Here is a 25,371-nt window from a genome sequence, read left to right as displayed (position 1 = left end):
TCCAGGTCCCTCGGTAAAAGAGGCTGTATGCTGTGAGGAGGGCTCCTTTAACCCCTTGAAGAGTGAGACAATTTTGGGAAGTTTTGCTATGGGTTTTAGCCATGAAGACGTAAACGGCACTGGACTTAGAAGTGACCTGCTTCGTGTTGCTGTAGAACTACAAGTCTCAGAAAGTCAGAAAGACATACAAGCAGCAGGACACTTGAGTGCCTCAGTCACTGACAGGTAGCAGCAGCCACTCCTGCATTCCTGGGCCCCTCCTCTCCCACGTCTGTTCCTCTGTCATCCTCCCCTCCCTCTGCAGCCACAAGTCCTGCCCTCCTCCCCAGCTCTGCTCTCCCTGGGCATGGAGCTGGCACTGCCCCTTTCCTGGTCTCTGTGCCTGTGGCTGTCCAGTCTGGGTGAGTTTGTGTACACTGCCTCCATGTTCTTCCTCTGCAGCCTGGTACTTTCTGTCCTTCTCTGTAGATCGTCTCATCCCCTCCTCACACAGCTCTGTAACCCCTGCCCCTCCTCTGAGTGTAAGCTCTTGGGAACAGCAGCTCCTCTAGTTACTTTCTGCCTGCAATGTAAGGGCTTCTTCACACGTCGGTGAGTTGAGGACAGCATGGAGGACAGGGACAGCACACCTACCCGTTGATTTGAATGTGTTTATTGACACATCGGTGATCTTTCAGTATCTGTGGGTCAGTAGAAAAACCACAGAGACATGCACTACTTCTGTCCGTGAGAAATCACTGACACAACATGGACCTCATCCGTGTTCTGTCAGTGTTTTTATGGGCCATTGGTAGGAGATGGAAACTCATTATCATCCTAGCAGTGTCCGTGATGGATGATACACGGAGGGCAAAAAGCAGACACACGGACCAAACATGTGAACAAGGTCTAACTAGTGCCGCTGTTCAGAGACCTAGAATACCTATTCACACCTGCAGGTTTTATCAGGTTTTTATTCAGATGTCATAACCAAGGAGAAAAAGTATAAAGGACAAATACTACTACTACTACTACTACTACTACTACTACTACTACTATCTCCCCTGCAACTACCACTAACCCTAACTACTAGTACTACTATTCCAACTATTATCACTACCAACTACTACCGTACTATGCTGCAACTGTTACTACCACTATAACTACTACTAGTACTAAGACTAAGATTATAACTACTCCTACCATTATAACTGCTACTAGTACTACCACTATAACTACTCCTACCATTATAACTACTAACACTACAACTATAATTACTACTAGTACTTCATCTATAACTACTGCTAGTACTAAAACTATAACTACTCCTACCATTATAACTACTACGACTACCACTATAACTACTACTAGTACTACCACTATAACTACTACTAGTACTACCACTATAACTACTACTAGTACTACCACTATAACTACTGCTAGTACTAAAACTATAACTACTACCATTATAACTACTAATACTACTACCACTATAACTACTACTAAGGCCTCTTTCACACTTGCGTTGTCCGGATCCGGCGTGTACTCCACTTGCCGGAATTACACTCCGGATCCGGAAAAACGCAAGTGTACTGAAAGCATTTGAAGACGGAACCGTCTTCCAAATGCTTTCAGTGTTACTATGGCACCCAGGACGCTATTAAAGTCCTGGTTGCCATAGTAGGAGCGGGGAGCGGGGGAGCAGTATACTTACAGTCCGTGCGGCTCCCCGGGCGCTCCAGAATGACGTCAGAGCGCCCCATGCGCATGGATGACGTGATCCATGCGCTTGGGGCGCCCTGACGTCACTCTGGAGCGCCCGGGGAGCCGCACGGACGGTAAGTACACTGCTCCCCCGCTCCCCGCTACACTTACCATGGCTGTCAGGACTTTAGCGTCCCGGCAGCCATGGTAACCACTCTGAAAAAGCTAAATGTCGGCTCCGGCAATGCGCCGAAACGACGTTTAGCTTAAGGCCGGATCCGGATCAATGCCTTCCAATGGGCATTAATTCCGGATCCGGCCTTGCGGCAAGTGTTCCGGATTTTTGGCCGGAGCAAAAAGCGCAGCATGCTGCGGTATTTTCTCCGGCCAACAAACGTTCCGTACCGGAACTGAAGACATCCTGATGCATCCTGAACGGATTACTCTCCATTCAGAATGCATTAGGATAATCCTGATCAGGATTCTTCCGGCATAGAGCCCCGACGACGGAACTCTATGCCGGAAGACAATAACGCAGGTGTGAAAGAGCCCTAAGACTATAACTACTGCTACTACCACTATACCTATTACTACAACTACTGTTATGCTGCAATTGCTACCACCACTGTATCTACAACTACTAGTACTACCATTACTACCACTCTAACTGCTTCAACAAAAACAACTACTGCAATTACTACCACTACAACTACTACTAGTACTACCACTATAACTACTACAACCAATACTACTACTGAGGCCTCTTTCCCACGGGCGTGTGCGCCCCGTGGTCGTGCTGCGGCCCGCAATGCACGAGCACAGTCCGTGGGGCAGCCACAGCAGATCGCGGACCCATTCACTTGAATGGGTCCGAGATCCGGCTGTTCCACAAAAAGATAGGACATGTTCTATCTTTTTGCGGAACGGAAGTACGGGACGAAACCCCACGGAAGCACTCCGTAGAGTTCTATTCCGTGGTTCCGTTCCGCACCATTCCGCATCTCCGGATTTGCGGACCCATTGAAGTGAATGGGACCGCATCCGTGATGCGGAATGCACACGGAACGGCACCCGTGTATTGCGGATCACGGTCCAAAATATGGCAACGGGCGCACACGCCCCTGGGAAAGAGGCCTAACACGTCAACTACAACCACTATAGCTACTACTACCTCTCCAACTACTCCCATTGTTACTACTACCACTACAACTACTTCTAGTACTACTACCACAGCTACTATTACTACCACTGTAACTGCTACTACTACTACAGCCACCACTGCAACTACTACTAATCATTTTCTACTACTGATTTTGGCTTCAAAACTGCCTCTAAAAACCTGCACGTGTGAATATACCCTTGAATAAATTATCTAACTGTAACGATATTTCCCACATGAGCATCTCCAAAGATTTGCGATAATCTTTATGTTCAAAAATGTGGTCACAACCACAGTGCTCCATATGAACATAGGGAATCTCCCATAGGCTGCAATGGTAATTCATTGCAATCTATGGGAGAAGCAATCAGATGATCGCATGTTAGAGTGACTTAAAAGGGTTCTGCAATTTTTTTAAACTGATGATCTATCCTCTGGATAGATCATCAGTATCTGATCGGCGGGGGTCTGACACCCGTGACCCCTGCCGATCAGCTGTTTGAGAAGGCAGCGGCGCTGGCAGTAGCGTTGCGGCCTTCTCGCTGTTTACTGCGGGCCCAGTGACGTCACGACTAGTATCAAAGTGCCTGGGCGCTGCTAAGCTCTATTCATGTGAATTGAGCTTAGCCACGCCCAGGCCATTGATACTAGTCGTGATGTCACTGGGCCTGCGGTAAAGAGCGAGAAGGCCGCGGCACTACTGCCAGTGCCGCTGCCTTCACAAACAGCTGATCGGCAGGGGGTGTCGGACCACGCCCATCAGATGCTGATGATCTATCCAGAGGACAGATCATCAGTTTAAAAAAACTGCAGAACCCCTTAAATAAGTACACTGCTCAAAAAAATAAAGGGAACACTTAAACAACACAATGTAACTCCAAGTCAATCACACTTCTGTGAAATCAAACTGTCCACTTAGGAAGCAACACTGAGTGACAATCAATTTCACATGCTATTGTGCAAATGGGATAGACAACAACAGGTGGAAATTATAGGCAATTAGCAAGACACCCCCAATAAAGGAGTGGTTCGGCAGGTGGTGACCACAGACAACTTCTCAGTTCCTATGCTTCCTGGCTGATGTTTTGGTCACTTTTGAATGCTGGTGGTGCTTTCACTCTAGTGGTAGCATGAGACGGAGTCTACAACCCACACAAGTGGCTCAGGTAGTGCAGCTTATCCAGGATGGCACATCAATGCGAGCTGTGGCAAGAAGGTTTGCTGTGTCTGTCAGCGTAGTGTCCAGAGCATGGAGGCGCTACCAGGAGACAGGCCAGTACATCAGGAGACATGGAGGAGGCCGTAGGAGGGCAACAACCCAGCAGCAGGACCGCTACCTCCGCCTTTGTGCAAGGAGGAGCACTGCCAGAGCCCTGCAAAATGACCTCTAGCAGGCCACAAATGTGCATGTGTCTGCTCAAACGGTCAGAAACAGACTCCATGAGGGTGATATGAGGGCCCGACGTCCACAGGTGGGGGTTGTGCTTACAGCCCAACACCGTGCAGGACGTTTGGCATTTGCCAGAGAACACCAAGATTGGCAAATTCGCCACTGGCGCCCTGTGCTCTTCACAGATGAAAGCACGTTCACACTGAGCACATGTGACAGACGTGACAGAGTCTGGAGACGCCGTGGAGAACGTTCTGCTGCCTGCAACATCCTCCAGCATGACCGGTTTGGCATTGGGTCAGTAATGGTGTGGGGTGGCATTTCTTTGGAGGGCCGCACAGCCCTCCATGTGCTCGCCAGAGGTAGCCTGACTGCCATTAGGTACCGAGATGAGATCCTCAGACCCCTTGTGAGACCATATGCTGGTGCGGTTGGCCCTGGGTTCCTCCTAATGCAAGACAATGCTAGACGTCATGTGGCTGAAGTGTGTCAGCAGTTCCTGTAAGACGAAGACATTGATGCTATGGACTGGCCCGCCCGTTCCCCAGACCTGAATCCAATTGAGCACATCTGGGACATCATGTCTCGCTCTGTCCACCAACGTCACGTTGCACCACAGACTGTCCAGGAGTTGGCACAAGCTTTAGTCCAGGTCTGGGAGAAGATCCCTCAGGAGACCGTCCGCCACCTCATCAGGAGCATGCACAGGCTTTGTAGGGAGGTCATACAGGCACATGGAGGCCACACACACTACTGAGCCTCATTTTGACTTGTTTTAAGGACATTACATCAAAGTTGGATCAGCCTGTAGTGTGTTTTTCCACTTTAATTTTGAGTGTGACTCCAAATCCAGACCTCCATGGGTTGAAAAATTTTCCCGCGACGCAACCACATCCTATCCGGCCCTCACACGGGATGCCCGTGTGATAGAGGCCTTATAGTTCCGGGAAGGCAGGGATTAAAAAACTGCCGCCCTCCATTTATTTCTATGGGAGTTCCAAAAATAGCCAAGCCCTTGCGCAGCTATTTCCGTCAGCCCTTTAGAGGTGAATGGAGCAGTGGCCGCGCTTGTGGGGCATGCTCTCCATTCATTTTTATGGGACTTCCGAAAATAGTTGAGCTTGCTCTCTTTTTGCGGATAGAAATGGATCCGGCACTGTGTTATGGTTTTTGTTTATAAATGGACGTCACGATGCTGGTGTGAACATTGCCTAAAGGACACCGTATGGTTGAGCATTTTCTACCATATTGCTGGCATATGTGTGGCATTCACACCCAGTCCATGTTACATACAATAGTTCTAGGACAGGGATGCTCAATCTGCGGCCCTCCAGCTGTTGCAAAACTATAACTCCCAGCATTCCTTTAATAGCTGTAGGCTGTCCAGGCATGCTGGGAGTTGTAGTTTTGCAACAGCTGGAGGGCCGCAGGTTGGGCATCCCTGTTCTAGGAAATGTCCGCTTGAACATCCTGCTCGTGGCCATCTCTACCTCCTTTCTCCTGCTCTGGCTGGTGCATGCTCCCACAGAGTGTGGTTGCACAAGCTCTTCGTGGCTCTTAAAGGGCCAATGTGCAGGAGCTAATCTGTCCCCAGCCAATGACAGCATTCCCTGGTGCATATATGGCATCTTCCCTATTGGAAGGTGCCTGAGCAACAGGTTCCTAGCTTGCCTGCAAAGGTGTGCTCATAGTGTATTCTGACCTCTGCCTGATATCCATAGACCCTGTGTCACCTGCCATGACCTATTGCCTGTTTACCGTAATACCTTAACTCTGCCAGTCCTGACCTGGACTTGTACCCTGAACAAACTTCAGCCTGTCCTCTTGGTGCCACGCCTCAGAGATTTTTTAGCTGCCATGGTCAGCAGCCTCTGATGGGAGACTGCTGTTTGAGGTATTGGCCTGGTGGCCCTGTAGCAAAGTCCAGATCTCCATACAGGGGGGAAAGGGGGAGTATCATGGGATCAGCCTGACAATACCCTTAGGAGTAGTGTTGATCACGAATATTCGAATTGCGAATTTAATCGTGAATATAGGCACTTTGAGAATTCGCGAATATTTAGAATATCCCAAAATATATTCGTAATTGCGAATATTCGCTATATTTTTTAAATTCCAGTTCATGCAAATTTTTATGCAAAAATGTTTATGTGAATTTTCGCAATCAAGAAAATAATGCCTGGAGATCACGAATTCTCGGATATATGGCGAATATTCGAAATATCGCGAATTCGAATATTGCCCCTGCCGCTCATCACTGCTTAGGAGTATCCTCAAGCCAGATCCAGTCAGCGGCACAGTGGGTCCACATCCACTGCGTTACGGTTATGTACCCCTACCATTGTGAAATGTAAAAAAAAAAAAGTTAAGCAGAATAACTACATTTTAAATACAAGTACTTTTGCCCCATTTATTTCTTAAAAGAAGCAGTTCCCAGAAGATGTTGGTATCACATGGGTAAAGACACAGTCAGTGGGGAAACAAGGTTTTAAATAATAACAACATGGCGTAAAATTAATGCGATCTTCATCCCTGTTGTGTACTGTGCATGAATACAATGCCACAGCTAAAGTGTAGACTGACATGCAGGCAGAGCAGCAGGATGCTGAAAGATAAGTGTGAATTGCCTCCGAAGGGCACTGTTCACACGTCACAGACTCACAGTCATTCGATGCACAGAACTGTGACAAAACCTCCATAAGTGAATACATGGGTGCGTCCGCATGCTACAGATAGTGTCCGCAACGAGTCCACGCGTAACCTGGCCTGTGGATTACAACATGTCAGTTTCACTGTTTGCATTGCAAAGGGCGAAATCCACAGCAAACCTTCAGCAGAATCCGGCAGGAGATTTTTGATTAGAGTTTTCTCAGAGGTGATATTGAAGGTCATCGATATCAGATCGTTGGGGTTCCGACTCCCGGCACCCCTGCTGATCATCTGTTCTGCAGGAGCTCCAGAGCTGGAAGCAGAACTGCAGCAACCAGTTCCATCCGCTATACTTTGGACAGAGCTGCGCAGTTCCAGCCCCAGCATACGGGTTATGTAAGTCAGACCACTGCCGATCTGATATTAAAGTCCAATACAAAGAATAGACCATCAATGAAAAGATCCTGGAGGACCCCTTTAAGGCTCCATTCACACGTCCGCAATTCTGTGTGCAGCCCGGATCTGGAAATGCGGATCCGCACTTCCGGGTCCGCAATTCCGATCCTGAAAAAAATAGAACATGTCCTATTCTTGTCCGCAACGCACATTGCCGGTGTCCGTGTTTTGCGGATCCGCAAAACACACACGGACGTGTGAATGGACCCTAAAGGGAACCTGTCACCAGTTTCATGCTGACCTATCTGTGAAGTGGCTTCCTCTTTCATTTGTTGCAAAAGTGGACAAATCCTTTAAAGACTCCGCATTCCTTACATATTACTGTCTGTCCTTTTTAGCGCAGGGTGGCACCTCTGGACTACGCAGCACATTAGCGATTCTGCAGAATGAATCTCTGGTGGGGAATGAAGAAGCATGTCGAGGAATCATCCTACTCTTCATCAATGAGACTGCCAACCTGGTACTGTTACCTTTACTAATACCTGATATTCTGATTATAGTGCAATGGATTTTCAGTGATTTTTATTGAATTGTCAAAACAGTACAAAACAGAAGCACACACACACATAGACATAGTTGCTAAGGCTAGTGAGAATTTTCTACCTCACCCCAGTGCCGGATTCACAGCTACACCTATGCTGTTGTTCAATGTCCTCCACTTGTTAATGATTGCGGTGTCTGTCATGTCACGAATTGGGGCTCGGATTAGTTATGAAATACATTTATGCATGCGCCGCTACACACAGTAACAGTGCATGCCCACGACTAATGACGTCTTGCGTTAATGGCGGCCATCTTTGCACAGCCTCTTTGGGTGCAATACATTTTAATGCTTATACTGAGATAGGAATAATAATGAATTTCAGTGATGCAGATCATCAAATCTGGTTCGTCCACAGGTCACTATGGGAATGGTTAGGGCAGTTATCGTTTTTAGGATCTTATATGAATATGACAAACAAGGCGATAGTGGTGATAGAAGCTTCTTGTCAGATATTATCGGCCTCACAGGCTTCTGCAAGGGCGTAGCTATAGTGGAAGCAGGGGAAGATGCTGCTTTGGGACCCAAACTCAGAAAGGGGCCCATCAACATATATAGTATGTGTAGGCAACAGACCTGGCCTGCCGGGTCTGGTCTCAGGGAGCGATCTTGACTAGCCACAGAAGCGGGGGGTTGCTATGAAGTTGCCTGGAGGGGGGGGGGGGGGGCCTGTTCAAAAATTTGCTGTGGGGCCCAGTCATTCCTAATTACGCCACCGGGCTTCCCTATAAATAAATGCAAACTCAGAAATGTTTCCTTGCACAACTCGTTTGGTGAATGCATTTGGGAGGTATTTGCTTTTGCTACCTGAATGTGCATGAGGACATATTCCTGATACAGGCAAATCTGTTTGCAGTGCTACACTATGAGATCGTTGCCATTCGGCACAATTAGGTGGAATATTCCTTCCTGACTCTAGAATAAATCTCTGGATCGAGATACCAGTAAGATGCTACATATAACTAGTGATATTATATCTTTCAAGGAGACATCCGGGCCCATCTTATACTTGTACAATGAATAATCGCACTGCTCTGACAGTAAAGAATCCTCATCCATGTCCTCATGCTTACAGGCCGAGGTTGAAAAAGATCATGAGATCTCTCTTCAGGCTTTTCATACAGTATATCGTACATTGTAATTAGATCTCCTTTTTTTGTCCAAAACAATAACCCCAGGTTTGATACAGTTACCATGCAGTTACCATAGTCGCCCGCTTCTGCGCCCGCCGTTGTTCAGCTGTGTTCTTCGTAGGCCTCTTTTCACACGAGCGATACAAAATGTGTCCGAAAAACTGATCGTTGAATCCATTGTGAATGCAATTTTGTTTAGTGTTTCAGTTCATTATTGCATCCGTTTTCCATCCGTTTTTCATGCGTGTGATGAAAAACTGAAGAATAACGGCAGCCGGGTGTCATGTGCATGCTTTCAGTTAGTTTTCACTGACCTACTGACTTGAATAGACCAGTCCTGCTTGAAAAGCGGAGGAAGATAGAACATGCTGTGATTTCTACTGAATGGATAGATGGTCAGTGAAAACCACTGCTCATGTGCGTATACAGCTACAAATACTGGGTCATAATCCCTGACAAGCAGCGCAGAGAGGAGGATGAGGCAGCTCTTTAGCTCAGTGTTGTGAAGTAACTTGTCCTCCTGTGTGATTAGGACAGGTTTTGTGTGCACTAATAGGACGGCACCCATTTTATTTCTCCTGATGAGTGCTCCCCAGACAAAACGAGCCATTATAACTAATGTAAGGTATCTGGGAATATATTTATAATGAAGTAATATTTAAGTATTTTCATTATCTTAATTCCCAGAGAACCCCTTTAATTACATGCAATTGCAAAAGTATTCAGATCCAGGTGCTGGTTTGAAAACGACAGAATATTTTTCATGGTACAACCCCTTTAACCACCTCCCGACCGCCTATGCGGATGCGTCCGGAAGGTGGTTGATTCATTCCTCCTGGACGCATCCGTGCGTCATCTCGCAAGACGCGAGATTTCCTGTGAACGCGCGCACACAGGCGCGCGCGTTCACAGGAACGGAAGGTAAGAGAGTGGATCTCCAGCCTGCCAGCGGCGATCGTTCGCTGGCAGGCTGGAGATGCGATTTTTTTAACCCCTAACAGGTATATTAGATGCTGTTTTGATAACAGCGTCTAATATACCTACTGCCTGGTCCTCTGGTGGTCCCTTTTGTTTGTTTGGATCGACCACCAGAGGACACAGGTAGCTCAGCAATATGTTGCACCAAGCACCACACTACACTACACCCCCCCCCCCGTCACTTATTAACCCCTTATTCACCCCTGATCACCCCATATAGACTCCCTGATCACCCCCCTGTCATTGATCACCCCCCTGTCATTGATCACCCCCCTATAAGGCTGCATTCAGATGTCCGTATAATTTTTACGGATCCACTGATACATGGATTGGATCCGCAAAACGCATACGGACGTCTGAATGCAGCCTTACAGGGAGGTGATCAATGACGGGGGTGATCACCCCATATAGACTCCCTGATCACCCCCCTGTCATTGATCACCCCCCTGTAAGGCTGCATTCAGATGTCCGTATGATTTTTACGGATCCACTGATACATGGATCGGATCCGCAAAACGCATACGGACATATGAATGCAGCTTTACAGGGGGGTGATCAATGACAGGGGTGATCACCCCATATAGACTCCCTGATCACCCCCCTGTCATTGATCACCCCCCTGTCATTGATCACCCCCCTGTAAGGCTGCATTCAGATGTCCGTATGATTTTTACGGATCCACTGATACATGGATCGGATCCGCAAAACGCATACGGACATCTGAATGCAGCCTTACAGGGGGGTGATCAATGACAGGGGTGATCACCCCATATAGACTCCCTGATCACCCCCCTGTCATTGATCACCCCCCTGTAAGGCTGCATTCAGATGTCCGTATGATTTTTACGGATCCACTGATACATGGATCGGATCCGCAAAACGCATACGGACATCTGAATGCAGCCTTACAGGGGGGTGATCAATGACGGGGGTGATCACCCCATATAGACTCCCTGATCACCCCCCTGTCATTGATCACCCCCCTGTAAGGCTGCATTCAGATGTCCGTATGATTTTTACGGATCCACTGATACATGGATCGGATCCGCAAAACGCATACGGACATCTGAATGCAGCCTTACAGGGGGGTGATCAATGACAGGGGGTGATCACCCCATATAGACTCCCTGATCACCCCCCTGTCATTGATCACCCCCCTGTCATTGATCACCCCCCTGTCATTGATCACCCCCCTGTAAGGCTGCATTCAGATGTCCGTATGATTTTTACGGATCCACTGATACATGGTTCCGCAAAACACATACGGACATCTGAATGGAGCCTTATAGGGGGGTGATCAATGACAGGGGGGTGATCACCCCATATAGACTCCCTGATCACCCCCCTGTCATTGATCACCCCCCTGTCATTGATCACCCCCCTGTAAGGCTCCATTCAGACATTTTTTTGGCCCAAGTTAGCGGAAATATTTTTTTTTTTCTTACAAAGTCTCATATTCCACTAACTTGTGTCAAAAAATAAAATCTCACATGAACTCACCATACCCCTCACGGAATCCAAATGCGTAAAATTTTTTAGACATTTATATTCCAGACTTCTTCTCACGCTTTAGGGCCCCTAGAATGCCAGGGCAGTATAAATACCCCACATGTGACCCCATTTCGGAAAGAAGACACCCCAAGGTATTCCGTGAGGGGCATATTGAGTCCATGAAAGATTGAAATTTTTGTCCCAAGTTAGCGGAAAGGGAGACTTTGTGAGAAAAAAAATATATATATCAATTTCCGCTAACTTGTGCCAAAAAAAAAAATTTCTATGAACTCGCCATGCCCCTCATTAAATACCTTGGGGTGTCTTCTTTCCAAAATGGGGTCACATGTGGGGTATTTATACTGCCCTGGCATTCTAGGGGCCCTAAAGCGTGAGAAGAAGTCTGGAATATAAATGTCTAAAAAATTTTACGCATTTGGATTCCGTGAGGGGTATGGTGAGTTCATGTGAGATTTTATTTTTTGACACAAGTTAGTGGGGGGCCCTAAAGCGTGAGAAGAAGTCTGGGATCCAAATGTCTAAAAATGCCCTCATAAAAGGAATGTGGGCCCCTTTGCGCATCTAGGCTGCAAAAAAGTGTCACACATCTGGTATCACCGTACTCAGGAGAAGTTGGGCAATGTGTTTTGGGGTGTCATTTTACATATACCCATGCTGGGTGAGATTAATATCTTGGTCAAATGCCAACTTTGTATAAAAAATGGGAAAAGTTGTCTTTTGCCGAGATATTTCTCTCACCCAGCATGAGTATATGTAAAAAGACACCCCAAACCACATTGCCCAACTTCTCCTGAATACGGCGATACCACATGTGTGACACTTTTTTGCAGCCTAGGTGGGCAAAGGGGCCCACATTCCAAAGAGCACCTTTCGGATTTCACAGGTCATTTACCTACTTACCACACATTAGGGCCCCTAGAATGCCAGGGCAGTATAACTACCCCACAAGTGACCCCATTTTGGAAAGAAGACACCCCAAGGTATTCCGTGAGGGGCATGGCGAGTTCCTAGAATTTTTTATTTTTTGTCACAAGTTAGCGGAAAATGATGATTTTTTTTTTTTTCTTACAAAGTCTCATATTCCACTAACTTGTGACAAAAAATAAAAACTTCCATGAACTCACTATGCCCATCACGAAATACCTTGGGGTGTCTTCTTTCCAAAATGGGGTCACTTGTGGGGTAGTTATACTGCCCTGGCATTTTAGGGGCCGAATGCATGAGAAGTGGTTTGAAATCAAAATCTGTAAAAAATGGCCGGTGAAATCCGAAAGGTGCTCTTTGGAATGTGGGCCCCTTTGCCCACCTAGGCTGCAAAAAAGTGTCACACATCTGGTATCTCCGTACTCAGGAGAAGTTGGGCAATGTGTTTTGGGGTGTCATTTTACATATACCCATGCTGGGTGAGAGAAATATCTCTCTAAAAGACAACTTTTCCCATTTTTTTTAAACAAAGTTGGCATTTGACCAAGATATTTATCTCACCCAGCATGGGTATATGTAAAATGACACCCCAAAACACATTGCCCAACTTCTACTGAGTACGAAGATACCAGATGTGTGACACTTTTTTGCAGCCTAGGTGGGCAAAGGGGCCCACATTCCAAAGAGCACCTTTCGGATTTCACCGGCCATTTTTTACACATTTTGATTTCAAACTAATTACCACACATTTGGGCCCCTAGAATCCCAGGGCAGTATAACTACCCCACAAGTGACCCCATTTTGGAAAGAAGACACCCCAAGGTATTCGCTGATGGGCATAGTGAGTTCATGGAAGTTTTTATTTTTTGTCACAAGTTAGTAGAATATGAGACTTTGTAAGAAAAATAAAATAAAAAAAAATCATCATTTTCCACTAACTTGTGACAAAAAATAAAAAATTCTAGGAACTCGCCATGCCCATCAGCGAATACCTTGGGGTGTCTTCTTTCCAAAATGGGGTCACTTGTGGGGTAGTTATACTGCCCTGGCATTCTAGGGGCCCAAATGTGTGGTAAGAAGTTTGAAATCAAAATGTGTAAAAAATGACCAGTGAAATCCGAAAGGTGCTCTTTGGAATGTGGGCCCCTTTGCCCACCTAGGCTGCGAAAAAGTGTCACACATCTGGTATCTTCATACTCAGGAGAAGTTGGGCAATGTGTTTTGGGGTGTCATTTTACATATACCCATGCTGGGTGAGAGAAATATCTTGGCAAACGACAACTTTTCCCATTTTTTTATACAAAGTTGGCATTTGACCAAGATATTTCTCTCACCCAGCATGGGTATATGTAAAATGACACCCCAAAACACATTGCCCAACTTCTCCTGAGTACGGAGATACCAGATGTGTGACACTTTTTTGCAGCCTAGGTGGGCAAAGGGGCCCACATTCCAAAGAGCACCTTTCGGATTTCACCGGCCATTTTTTACACATTTTGATTTCAAACTACTTACCACACATTTGGGCCCCTAGAATGCCAGGGCAGTATAACTACCCCACAAATGACCCTATTTTGGAAAGAAGACACCCCAAGGTATTCGCTGATGGGCATAGTGAGTTCATAGAAGTTTTTATTTTTTGTCACAAGTTAGTGGAATATGAGACTTTGTAAGAAAAAAATAAATAAAAAAAAATCATCATTTTCCGCTAACTTGTGACAAAAAATAAAAAGTTCTATGAACTCACTATGCCCATCAGCGAATACCTTAGGGTGTCTACTTTCCGAAATGGGGTCATTTGTGGGGTGTTTGTACTGTCTGGGCATTGTAGAACCTCAGGAAACATGACAGGTGCTCAGAAAGTCAGAGCTGCTTCAAAAAGCGGAAATTCACATTTTTGTACCATAGTTTGTAAACGCTATAACTTTTACCCAAACCATTTTTTTTTACCCAAACATTTTTTTTTTATCAAAGACATGTAGAACAATAAATTTAGAGAAAAATTTATATATGAATCTCGTTTTTTTTGCAAAATTTTACAACTGAAAGTGAAAAATGTCATTTTTTTGCAAAAAAATCGTTAAATTTCGATTAATAACAAAAAAAGTTAAAATGTCAGCAGCAATGAAATACCACCAAATGAAAGCTCTATTAGTGAGAAGAAAAGGAGGTAAAATTCATTTGGGTGGTAAGTTGCATGACCGAGCAATAAACGGTCAAAGTAGTGTAGGTCAGAAGTGTAAAAAATGGCCTGGTCATTAAGCGTGTTTAAGCTATAGGGGCTGAGGTGGTTAATTTGCGTTAAACCTCCCCCCAGCTTCCCCAAATCCTTCTGTAATATAATATTAAACACTTTACAGATCGAACTGAAGTTCCCTTTATCTGTGTTATCAACCACCCACTAGCACGGATGTTATTACTTACTAATTACACATGTATGCACACACACATTCACGCAGTTTACATGTAAATAGCTTTTTTCCATCCCGTTTCTCACGTTTGACAGTTTCCTCATTCTCCACAATTTCCTCTAGATCTTATCGGATAACAGCTACTAAATGAACTCCTATTTTTGGATATATTATTGCTATTTTGGGCAGTGCCCAGGGCCAGTGATAAAAGCACGTCCATTCAGATGGGTGGTTTGTTCTCACCTGTATGGACACATGTGATGCTGGGTCTCTACTGGTCCGTGTAGCTCCTGCAGCTTCCCAACACATGGCCTGTTATGTAAAACCGCTCGATAATCAGGTCAGCCACATTATAACAATAGTCTTGAAGAGTCTGCCTCTTACGAGGGATGTTCAATAAGTTATCTACTTGAATATGAAAACAAAATTTTCTGAGAAAATTGAGCTGACTACTATTCAATGGAATCCCCCTTGACTTCCCCACATTTATTCCACTTCATCTCCAGCGATCGGATGCCCTCAGAATAGGAGACTTCTTGCTGCTGCAGGAACCCTGTTACCATCTCTTTGACTGCGTTATCATCAGGAAATCGTTGCCCACACAGAACTTTCTTCAGGTTCCAAAAGAGAAAGTAAAAACTGGGATCCAGGTCCGGACTGTAGGGGGGATGGTTACACTCCATGAAGCCACATTCCATCATAGCAACTTGTGATTTGTGAGGCTTGTGAGCTGGCGCATTGTCGTGAAGCAGCAACACACCTGCTGAGAACTTCCCACGGCGTTTCTCCTTGATTGCTTCGCGTAATGTCTTCATTGTCTGGTAATTGTCGTCTTTTGTGGCATGAATTCTAGTATTAAAACACCCCAAAAAAACTACAATCTTCCAAAATCAAGGCCTCCACTTTGCGGCAGATTTTCTCTGAAGATGCTTCAACAGGTCACCCTGAATGGGAGTCATCTTAAATTGATTCCCTACCTCATTTAAACTGCTTGGCCCAAAACCTTACTTGCTAGTAGGAAGGTGCATCATCACAATATACACCAATCACCCTTCCATGGATTTCTTTAGGATTCTTTTCATCCTGTGTAAGGAATTTAATCACAGGACAAAGCTCCAAGTCCCTCACTTTCTTGTTAGACTCGCACTGTACTGCACTTGCCATCCTGTCACTTCCAGTGCTTTCATCAGACTGAACTGCTACTGTGGGTGTTGAATGTCCAAACATGTCTCAACCTGCACAGACAAGCTCAGCTCTCTAACAGTGACAGAAGAGGCTGGGGTAGATAACTTATTGAACACCCCTTGTAGGGTACTGCCACACGTTTAAGTTTCTGAATGCAGTTTTTCAAGTCAAAATCAGGAGTGAATTGTTGAAGGACAGAAAGTATAAAATATCCGACTTGTCCCCTGTTTTTAATTCATTCTTGCTTCAAAAACTGCACCATGAGGACTAAACAGTGCAGCCCTATCTAGTTTTAGTGGCTCACATGGCCGCACTGTGATCGATCACGGCCGCGCCTTGTTGTCGTACCCTAAGTACATGGACTTTGTGCAGCACTTGGTCATGATAATTGCTGATCTATTGGACAACTTATGCACGAAATAGAGAAAAAAGAAGCAGGACCGCTCTTGGTCTGATCCACTTGCATCATGCACAGACACCATATTGATTTTTACTGGACACCGTGAGGACTTCATTTCCCTTACAGGTGCAGCAATGTACAGGTACAGCAGGTAGTATAAGTGAATCACGGGAGCCTGAGCAGGGAATCAACATGAAGCACAAAGCAGAAGGTGAACAGTTGTAAGATCTGAACCAAACCATAGCTTAGAAATACATGGAGAGAAGTACCCAGCCCAGTGCACAGGTGACTGCCACAGCAACGAGGCTTCTATGGGAGCTGACACCTGGACTGAAGCAGACGCTGCGCGGCCTACCACAAGCACACACGCAGTAATTGTGCTTTCCAAAAATAGGAAAGCATTGATTGTCCCCTGGGGAGCGCAGCTCTGGAGCCTAATGTTAGAGACTGTGTCTTCAATAGAGTGTCAGCCTCCTGCTCATACACTGATATTGATTGATCTATCATCTGCTTTGTGCGCACTTGCAGATAGGGGGATAATTGTGGACTCGTGCAAAATTACTGCCTGCGTGTGAATGGTATAGTCATCATTTATGTACGTGACTTGTATTTGCTCTGCCCTAGGAGCTAATCATCTGGGTACTCGCTCCGACCATTCATCTGGGCTAAAAGCCTAAGTACTCACGGACAGAAGTGAGAAGATAATCTGGAAGCGAATCCTACAAACAATATTAAAAATAATATTAGCTATACTAAGCATGTAAGGCCTTTTACGCACTGATTTTTCAGCTCTCAAAAACCGTATCCGTGGAAAACGGATAACTTCTGTGTGTAATTCGTTTTCTTTTCACTTCCATCCATAGAAAGGGCTATTTCTCAAAAGCAAAAACAGACAAGAACTGGACATGCAGATGATCAGTGATAAAAACGGATCTGTGTAGAGCCCCGTTGAATTGTATGGGTCAGTGAGCTATCTGTTGAAAAACGGAGACCACACTGAGGTCAAATACGGTTGTGTGCATAATGCTTTAACCCCCAGACTATAAGCGACGTACATGGATGGCGGAACAAACATAACATTCGCACAAAAGCCCTACATGTACAGTGCTCTGATGGGGGGGGGGGGGGGACAGGATCAGTACAGCAGGCCGCCTTCTGTATCCACTGGTATCACTGAAAACCCAGATGCTGGTGGGACTAAAATCTAAAAGTTAAAAACATTTTTAAAAAAAATGTATTTTATAAAATGCAAAAATAACATTCATGTGTTAAAAAAGGGCCCCTTTCCCCTAATTAAATAATTTACAATTGTAAAAAAGACAATTAAAAAAAAATTAGACATTAGGCATTTGCCGCATCCATAACGACCGGCTCAATGAAAATGTCACATGATGTACCCTGGCAGATAAACAACTTAAAAGAAAAAACAGCTAAAAACTACCAGAACAGTCATTTTTTGATCACCTGCCTCCCTCCAAATTCATTATATCAAGCAATCAAAAAGTCATATGTACCCTAAAATGAAAAAGTCACCTTATCCAACAAAAAAGAGCTCTCACACAAGACTATGACTGCCAGAAAATCTCAACACGAAAGCATTATTTTTTTCAAAAATGCTTTTATTGTGTAAAACTGAAAAAAATAGACATACATGTACTAGATATCGCCGCATCCATAATGACCTATAAAAGTATAAAATCTCTATAAAAGTATCACATGATCTACCCTGTCAGGTGAATAGCATTAAAAAAAACTATTCCAGAGCACCCATTTTTTGGTCAATTTACCGTGCAAAAAATATAATATCAAGTTGTTGAAACATCTTATGTACGGCAAAATCATACCAATGAAAACATCACCTCATACCACAAAAAACTGGCCTCAGTATTCAACTGTATCACCGTCATGAGGACAATAATACAGTTGAGTTCAGGAGGGCACCTGTGGCCGTTGAGCATCAGATCATTATGGTACCTGGCCTGCGGCCATCAAGAGGGCTTGAGTGGCCCCCTGGGCATCGGCCCACTGGGAAATTTCCCATGTAGGGTCTATGGCCAATCCACCCCTGGTCTACATACAAAAGCATTGGCAGAAAAATAAAACAAATTTGGGTCTCACGATAAAGGTGACACAAAAACATAATTTTAAAAATAATTTTAATTTAATTTTTTTTCAAAAATGCTTTGTGTAGAAGTAGCAAAATAAAAAAAAAGCCATATAGACAAAAAATAAAAAAATATAGATATAAACAAATTAGTAAGATTGGGAAAAATGGTAAGGTCATCTAGGCATCAGTTGAAAATCATGTAACATATTTATCTGGAGAGACCAAAATGGGATAAAATATGCATAAAATAACATAATAAATAAAAAAAACTAAAATATTTATTCAGACTTGAAAATAACATACATTAAATAGAATAAAGCAAAGCTCCAGTCCAGATTGTGCAATATAAAACATGCAAACAGCTGTCGGCCTAGCGGCTAAAATGATAATAATAGTGGATCCAACGTGAATGAATCTACAATCCTCCTGGTAATGTCAGTCACCAAATATAATATCTCTGGGGGTGGATCTTGGATCCACACCAAACCTCCTTCAAAGGACTGAAGCAGGAGTATTAACCCTGGTTGTGCCATCCATGAACAGCTATCCTGGGTGTAATATATAACATTACAATACATGGCATAACATTTCATAACATATCAGTTGCAGATACCCCCTGCTGTGGGATACTGTATAAGTCTCAGATGGCACATGCTGGGTGCTGAAATGCCATAATTTTCCATTTCCATTTTGCATTGTCCATTAATTTCAGCAAAACTTCTGTGGCATTAAAATTCTTACTCCACCCCATAATATCTTGGGGGGTGTAGTTTCCAAGATGGGGTAATTTCTCAGGGTTCCCATTTATTATTTTATCCCAAAGCCTCTACAGTTGGCATATTTGTGGAAAAATTGCAATTTTCACTTTGCACTATCGCTGTGCATTAATTTTTGCAAAACACCCGTGGGATATGAATGCGCTTTTTTCGTATTACCACTATATAATTTTTAATCTCATGTTCCAATCTTAAAAAATTCTATGAAGCGCCTTTGGGGTCAGGCCACTCTCTATACCCCAGGTGAATTCCTTGAACGGTTTAGTTTCCAAAATGGGATAACTTTTTAGGGTTTTACACAGTACTGGTACCTCAGGGGCTCTGCAAATGTGACATGGCATCCGAGAACCATTCAAGCAAAATCTTCCCTCCAAAAGCCAAATAGTACTCCTTCTCTTCTGAGCCCTGCAGGGTGCACATACAGCAGTTTACAACCACATATTGAGAGTTGCCGTGTTTAAGAGAAAATAGGTAACCAATTTTAGGTTTCTTTTCCTCCTTTTACCCGTTATCAAAATGAAAAACGTGGGACTAAAGCAACATGTTATTGGAAAAAATTTTATTTTTTATTTTCACAGCCAAGTGTTCCTAAATTCTGTGAAATGCCTGTGCTATCTAAACATTCTGTACACCCCTTGATAAATTCCTTGAGGGGTGAAGTTTCTAAAATGGGATCTTTTTTTGGGTTTCCACTGTAGGGGTACCATAGGGTCTCTTCAAATGCGACATGGAGACCAAACACTTTGTTACTTTTTGTGAAAATGAGACTAAAGCAACATTTAATTTATATTTTCACAGCCAATTGCCTCTAAATTCTATGAAATGCCTGTGGGGTCAAAACGCTTAAATTCCTTGAGCGGTGTAGCTTACAAAATGGAATAATTTTTAGGGGGTTTCCATTGTAGCGGCACCTTAGGTTTTCTTCAAATGGGACATGGTGCAGAAAAACATTCCACCAAAATCTGCCCCCCAAAAATCATCAGTTTATCACCACATATGGGGTGTTGCCGTATTCAGGAAAAATGCTTAACAAATTATGGGGTGCCCTGTGAGGGGTACCCCTTGTGAAAATGGAAAAGAAATTGGGGCTAAAGTGACATTTTATTGGAAGAAATTTTTATTGGAAGAATTTTTTTTCATTTTCACAGTCAATTGTCTTTTTTTCAACTTTATTTTTTATTGAATATTTTTGAAATATGTAATTAGTGCTCTACATTTTAATGTCTTAAAGGGTTTCTACCACCAGATTTTCACCTATTTAGCTGTCTGACACTAGCGATTTGCTAGTGTCTGCTGTACCTAACCATGTTAATGTATTACCTTTGTCTGGAGCGGTTAAGCTTAAAAACGTAGTTTTATTGATATGCAAATGAGCCTCTAGGTGCTATGGGGGCACCTATTTCTGCCGCCCAGCGCGCTCCAGCCCGCCCCGCTCCTCTAGATTGACAGCCTACTTCTCCCCATCTCGGCCGAATTCTCGCGCCTGCGCCGTGTGCTTCTGTATTCGGCGCAGTGACTGTCAGACCGCTCCCTGAGCCGTAATCGCCTGCGCAGAATACAGAAGCACACAGCGCAGGCGCGAGAATTCGGCCGAGATGGGGAGAAGTAGGCTGTCAATCTAGAGGAGAGGGGCGGGCTGGAGCGCGCTGGGCGGCAGAAATAGTGAGTAAACGGAGCCTCTAGGTGCTGAAAAGACGCCCCCATAGCACCTAGAGGCTCATTTGCATATCAATAAAACTACGTTTTTAAGCTTAACCGCTCCAGACAAAGGTAATACATGAACATGGTTAGGTAGAGCAGACACTAGCAGATCACTAGTGTCAGACAGCTAAATAGGTGAAAATCTGGTGGTAGAAACCCTTTAAATAGGTTCTATAGAAATCTCATAGGATCATCTATAATGTCGTATACAGTATTTAAAAGAAAAATGAAAGAAAAAGAAAGAAAAAACAAGGAAAATAACAATAATAGCAAAAAGATTAAGACATCTAAAACAATTCTCTCCCATGCTTTATAAGTGTAGTTCACCATGGTGAAGATCCCAATGAGAAAACCTAGTCATATCACCATGTATCAAGGCTGTGTAGTATTCTAAAGAACGAATATCCTGAATGCGATAGTAAGAATCTGCCTTAGGGCTCATTCACATGACCGTATGAATGAGTCCGCATCCCGGACCCATTCTTTTCAATGGGGCAGAAAAAGAAGCGGACAGCACAGGAATGAATCATTCCTTCCTGACAATCTGCTGATCGGTGGTGGAGGAGGCCGGTGCATTTACATGCAGTGATCTCCTCCAGAGTATGGGGAGGAATGATCGCTAATGCCATCGCTCTTCCCCATACTGTCTCGTTGTCTCCTGGCAGCAGATCGTGTTTACACAGCACCATCTGCGGGGAATGAGGATTTTTGTGTTCGCATAAACGATCCAATTACCCGATGAACAAGTGTTTCGCTCGTTCATCGGGTAATCGGCGGTAGACTTACATCGTCAGATCATCGCTAACAAGCGCTACTATGATCTATGTAATTCTCGCCCAGTGTAAAGCGTCCTCAATTGTACCAGGATCAGTGGATCAGATTCACAACCTTTACACCTCTCTTAGGGCTCACGTACATGGCTGTAGCCGTTTTTGCGGTCTTCATATTGCATATCCGCAAAACAAGGATACCAGTTCTGCATTTTGCGGAACGGAACGTCCAGCCCATAATAGAAGTGAAAGGGTCCGCATCCGAGCTGCAAAAAATTCGGATCAGACAACAAACACGGTCTTGTGCATGAGCCCTTATTTTGGATGTGATGACGGGTGCAGGCCATGTTACAGTTTCAGGACAGTTAGGATTCACAGGAAGTGACAACCGTCCACATTTTGCTGTGGTTTTACCACTTTGCAATTTTCTGAAACTCCAGTAAAACGTGGCAAAGCCAATCCGACTCAGGTAAGGTGCAGCTCTCGGTGGCTCGCCTTGTCTGAGCTTTCTATTGGAGTCCTGCATCCAAGTGTCCATCACCAGGACAGATGTTGATCCTCTGGAAATAAGCAGTGAAGGTTCGAAGGTTCCCTTTCAGTGACTGCAAGCAGAGATCTTGAAAGCTGAGAGAAATTGATACACTGTTATCAAGTATATTAGAAAGGGCAGGATGTGTCGTGAGGCATTTGTTGAAACAGGAAAATGCCTTTCAGATCCATCTTGCACATAATGAACTATGGAGACTGCACAAAGTAATGGCTCATATGGCGTTTATGGGATGAAAATATCATTAAACCATCAGCATAGTAGATATGAGTTAAAGGTATCTTCCGAGATTTTTTTGCTGGTGATCTATGCTCGGGGTACGTCATCAGTATCTGATCGGTGGGGATCCTGCCGATCGTGGTCCCAGGTGTCAGACCCCCACCGATCAGATACTGATGACCTATCCTAACCTTTTAACCGTTGTGTATTTGTGTGCAGGTGTGTGACAGTCATTGGAGTCCGGAGTCCCCTCTCGCCCATGTTGTGTGCAAGGAATCAGGATGTGGAGCTCCAAATTCTACATGGACCTTGCAGTCTTCTCCAGAGGACACCTATGGAGCTGTCCAAGGCTTACAATGTAAAGGTTTGTATGGAACACAATGACATCTTCCTGCCCTTATGTCATATGTGCTCCACCAGTCAGGACGCTGTTCACACTGAGCACATTGCCAGGTCAGAGAGAGAGAGCACTGTCACTTGCGTTTGTATGCTTATCTGTATTTTTCTATGGACGCAGGAGATGAGTCTAGTGTGAACGAGTGTGAGAGCAGAGGAGAAGCGATGCAGGAGTGTGATCCCCAGAGCATTGCTGCGGTGTCCTGTCACCAGAACGTCAGTGACCATACAGGTAACACTAGCAGTACTCATGTCTAGGCCAGGGGTGCACAACCTGCCACCTGGGGACAAACTACTTTGGGCTCATGCACACGAATCTATTTTCTTTCCGTGTCCGTTCCATTTTTTTTTTTGCGGACCATATGCGGAACCATTCATTTACATGGGTCCGCAAAAAAAACTGAAGTTACTCCGTGTGCATTCCGTTTCCGTATGTCCATTTCTCAAAAAAAAATAGAACATGTCCTATTATTGTCCGTATTACGGACAAGGATAGTACTGTTCTATTAGGGGCCAGCTGTTGCGTTCCGCAAAATACAGAATGCACACGGACGTCATCCATATTTTTTGCGGATCCGTTTTTTGTGGACAGTAAAATACATATGGTCATGTGCATGAGCCCTTGGATCGTTAGCCCCCATTCATTTCAACGGGTCCTCAAAAAATGCGAACAACACTCCGTGTATTGTCCACATCTGTATGTCCGTTCTGTGGCCCCTCTAAAAGTATAAAACATGTCCCACTCTTGTCCATTTTGCGGACAAGAGTAGGTATTATTACAATGGATCCGCCCAAAAAATTGATGCAACATGGACGTCCTAATTTTTTTTGCGGATCTGCATTTTGTGGACCTCAAAATACACATGGACGTCATCTGTATTTTTTGCGGATCTGTGTTGCATCCATATATTTTTTTTTTTGCAGATCCATTGCAACAATGCCTATACTTGACCGCAGGGCGGACAAGAATAGGACATGTTCTATCTTTTTTGCAGGGCTGCAGAATGGACATACGGATGCGGACAGCATTTGCGGACATGTTGAAATGAATGGGTCCACATCCTATCAGCACAAAATGCGGATCAGATGCAGAGCGAAAATACGGTCGTGTGAATGGGGCCTAAATAAGAGTAACTTCACACATGGCAGATCTGTTGCTGAAATTTCTGTCTCTGCTCATTACATCTAAATGAGGTTTGCAGAAAACCATGTGCTTGCTGTGAGTTATCCTTGAAGTCGCTGTATTTTTATACAGTATATTTTAATATCCAGTATGTTTAATCCGTAACTAGTGAGTAAACATAATGATATATATACTGTATATATATATAGTTCATGTATAAACCATGGTGACCAGATGCTTCTAGATTTAGCTGAGCTGCAATTGACGTTTGGTGTCTCCTACGAAACAGGATGATTGACGGAGATCTTGGTGACTAATGTCCTTCTCTTTTCTTTTCGCCCAGTAGCATGGAGACTGTCCAGGGGCCGCACGTCTTGTGATGGGCATGTAGAAGTATTTACAGGTGACCAATGGAGTCCTATATGTTTCAACACCGTTGAGAAAACTGAGGCTTCTCTGCTGTGTCAGCAGGTAAAACTGAAACTGGGACACTTCGTGTTTCCAGATCATTTCTATGTATTTTAAAGGGGTTCTCCAGCATTTTTAAGTGATGGCCTATTGCTTTGTCAACATTGTAGTGGATAGCGGTCGGCACTGCTCCCATTGTCAGACCCCTGCAGATCAGCTACTGATGGCCTAGCCTGATAGGTCATCACTTAAAAATTGGTGGGCAACACCTTTAAAATTTAAACCTGCAGAGTTACCGTATGTAGTGATAGGAGGTGGATGTATTATTTTATAACTAGGTAGGTCCATCATTCAGGAGTCTAGGAAAGCTGGAAGGCAACATCTGTAGGACCTGCTATGGTGGCCAAATTAGTTATGGTCAAGCTGTGTAACAAGTTAACATAAAAGGGAAAACCCAAGGACATTTATTAACCATTTTATGCCACTATTGTATAAAAATGTCTCCAGTTTTGACGCCCTCCAATAATTTACGACTTTTCACTTGTCTCGCCACTCTGCAAAAGAAGTAAGAAAAATGGTCAGGGTTTATTGGAAGTGGACGTGGCCTCTCCCAGCCTGACAGATTTTCTATTACTTATGCAAGAAACTGGAGTAAATTATAATTCACTTCTACATCATCTAATAGCTGGTGTAAACATGGACTGCCTGGAAATGCCCCCCGCATCTCCTCTGGCTCACTCTCCACATCCAACCCAGTCACAGAAGAAGTCTCCAGGATGAACTAAAATCTTCAACCTTTCTCTCTCTACTCTCACCTCATTCGCTATCTGTCCGCTCTCTTCTCGATCCATTACAATCTGGTTTTGCACCCTACATTCTACAGAAACTGCCCTCACCAAAGTG

At 44.4% G+C, this 25,371-nt stretch overlaps 1 protein-coding gene across 2 annotated transcripts in view; it reads left to right on the top strand.

Moving 5' to 3' along the window:
- The first annotated feature begins 310 nt into the window (after positions 1-310).
- Positions 311-25,371, top strand: part of LOC120986152 (scavenger receptor cysteine-rich type 1 protein M130-like) — a 30,294-nt gene continuing 5,233 nt past the window's right edge. The window contains exons 1-5 of one of the 2 annotated variants that reach the window (XM_040414537.1): positions 311-401; positions 7,676-7,797; positions 22,761-22,905; positions 23,059-23,169; positions 24,407-24,531. In XM_040414537.1, coding sequence (XP_040270471.1) covers positions 347-401; positions 7,676-7,797; positions 22,761-22,905; positions 23,059-23,169; positions 24,407-24,531 — 558 coding nt within the window. In that variant the 5' untranslated portion in view covers positions 311-346. Of the gene's footprint in view, positions 402-7,675; positions 7,798-22,760; positions 22,906-23,058; positions 23,170-24,403; positions 24,532-25,371 lie in introns of both variants that reach the window. The other variant, XM_040414536.1, reaches the window with a different exon arrangement.

This window comes from Bufo bufo, chromosome 1 (genome assembly GCF_905171765.1).
Source record: "Bufo bufo chromosome 1, aBufBuf1.1, whole genome shotgun sequence".
Taxonomy (NCBI): Eukaryota; Metazoa; Chordata; class Amphibia; order Anura; family Bufonidae; genus Bufo; species Bufo bufo.
Note: the sequence above shows the minus strand (reverse complement) of the source record. Positions and strands in the feature narration are given on the sequence as shown.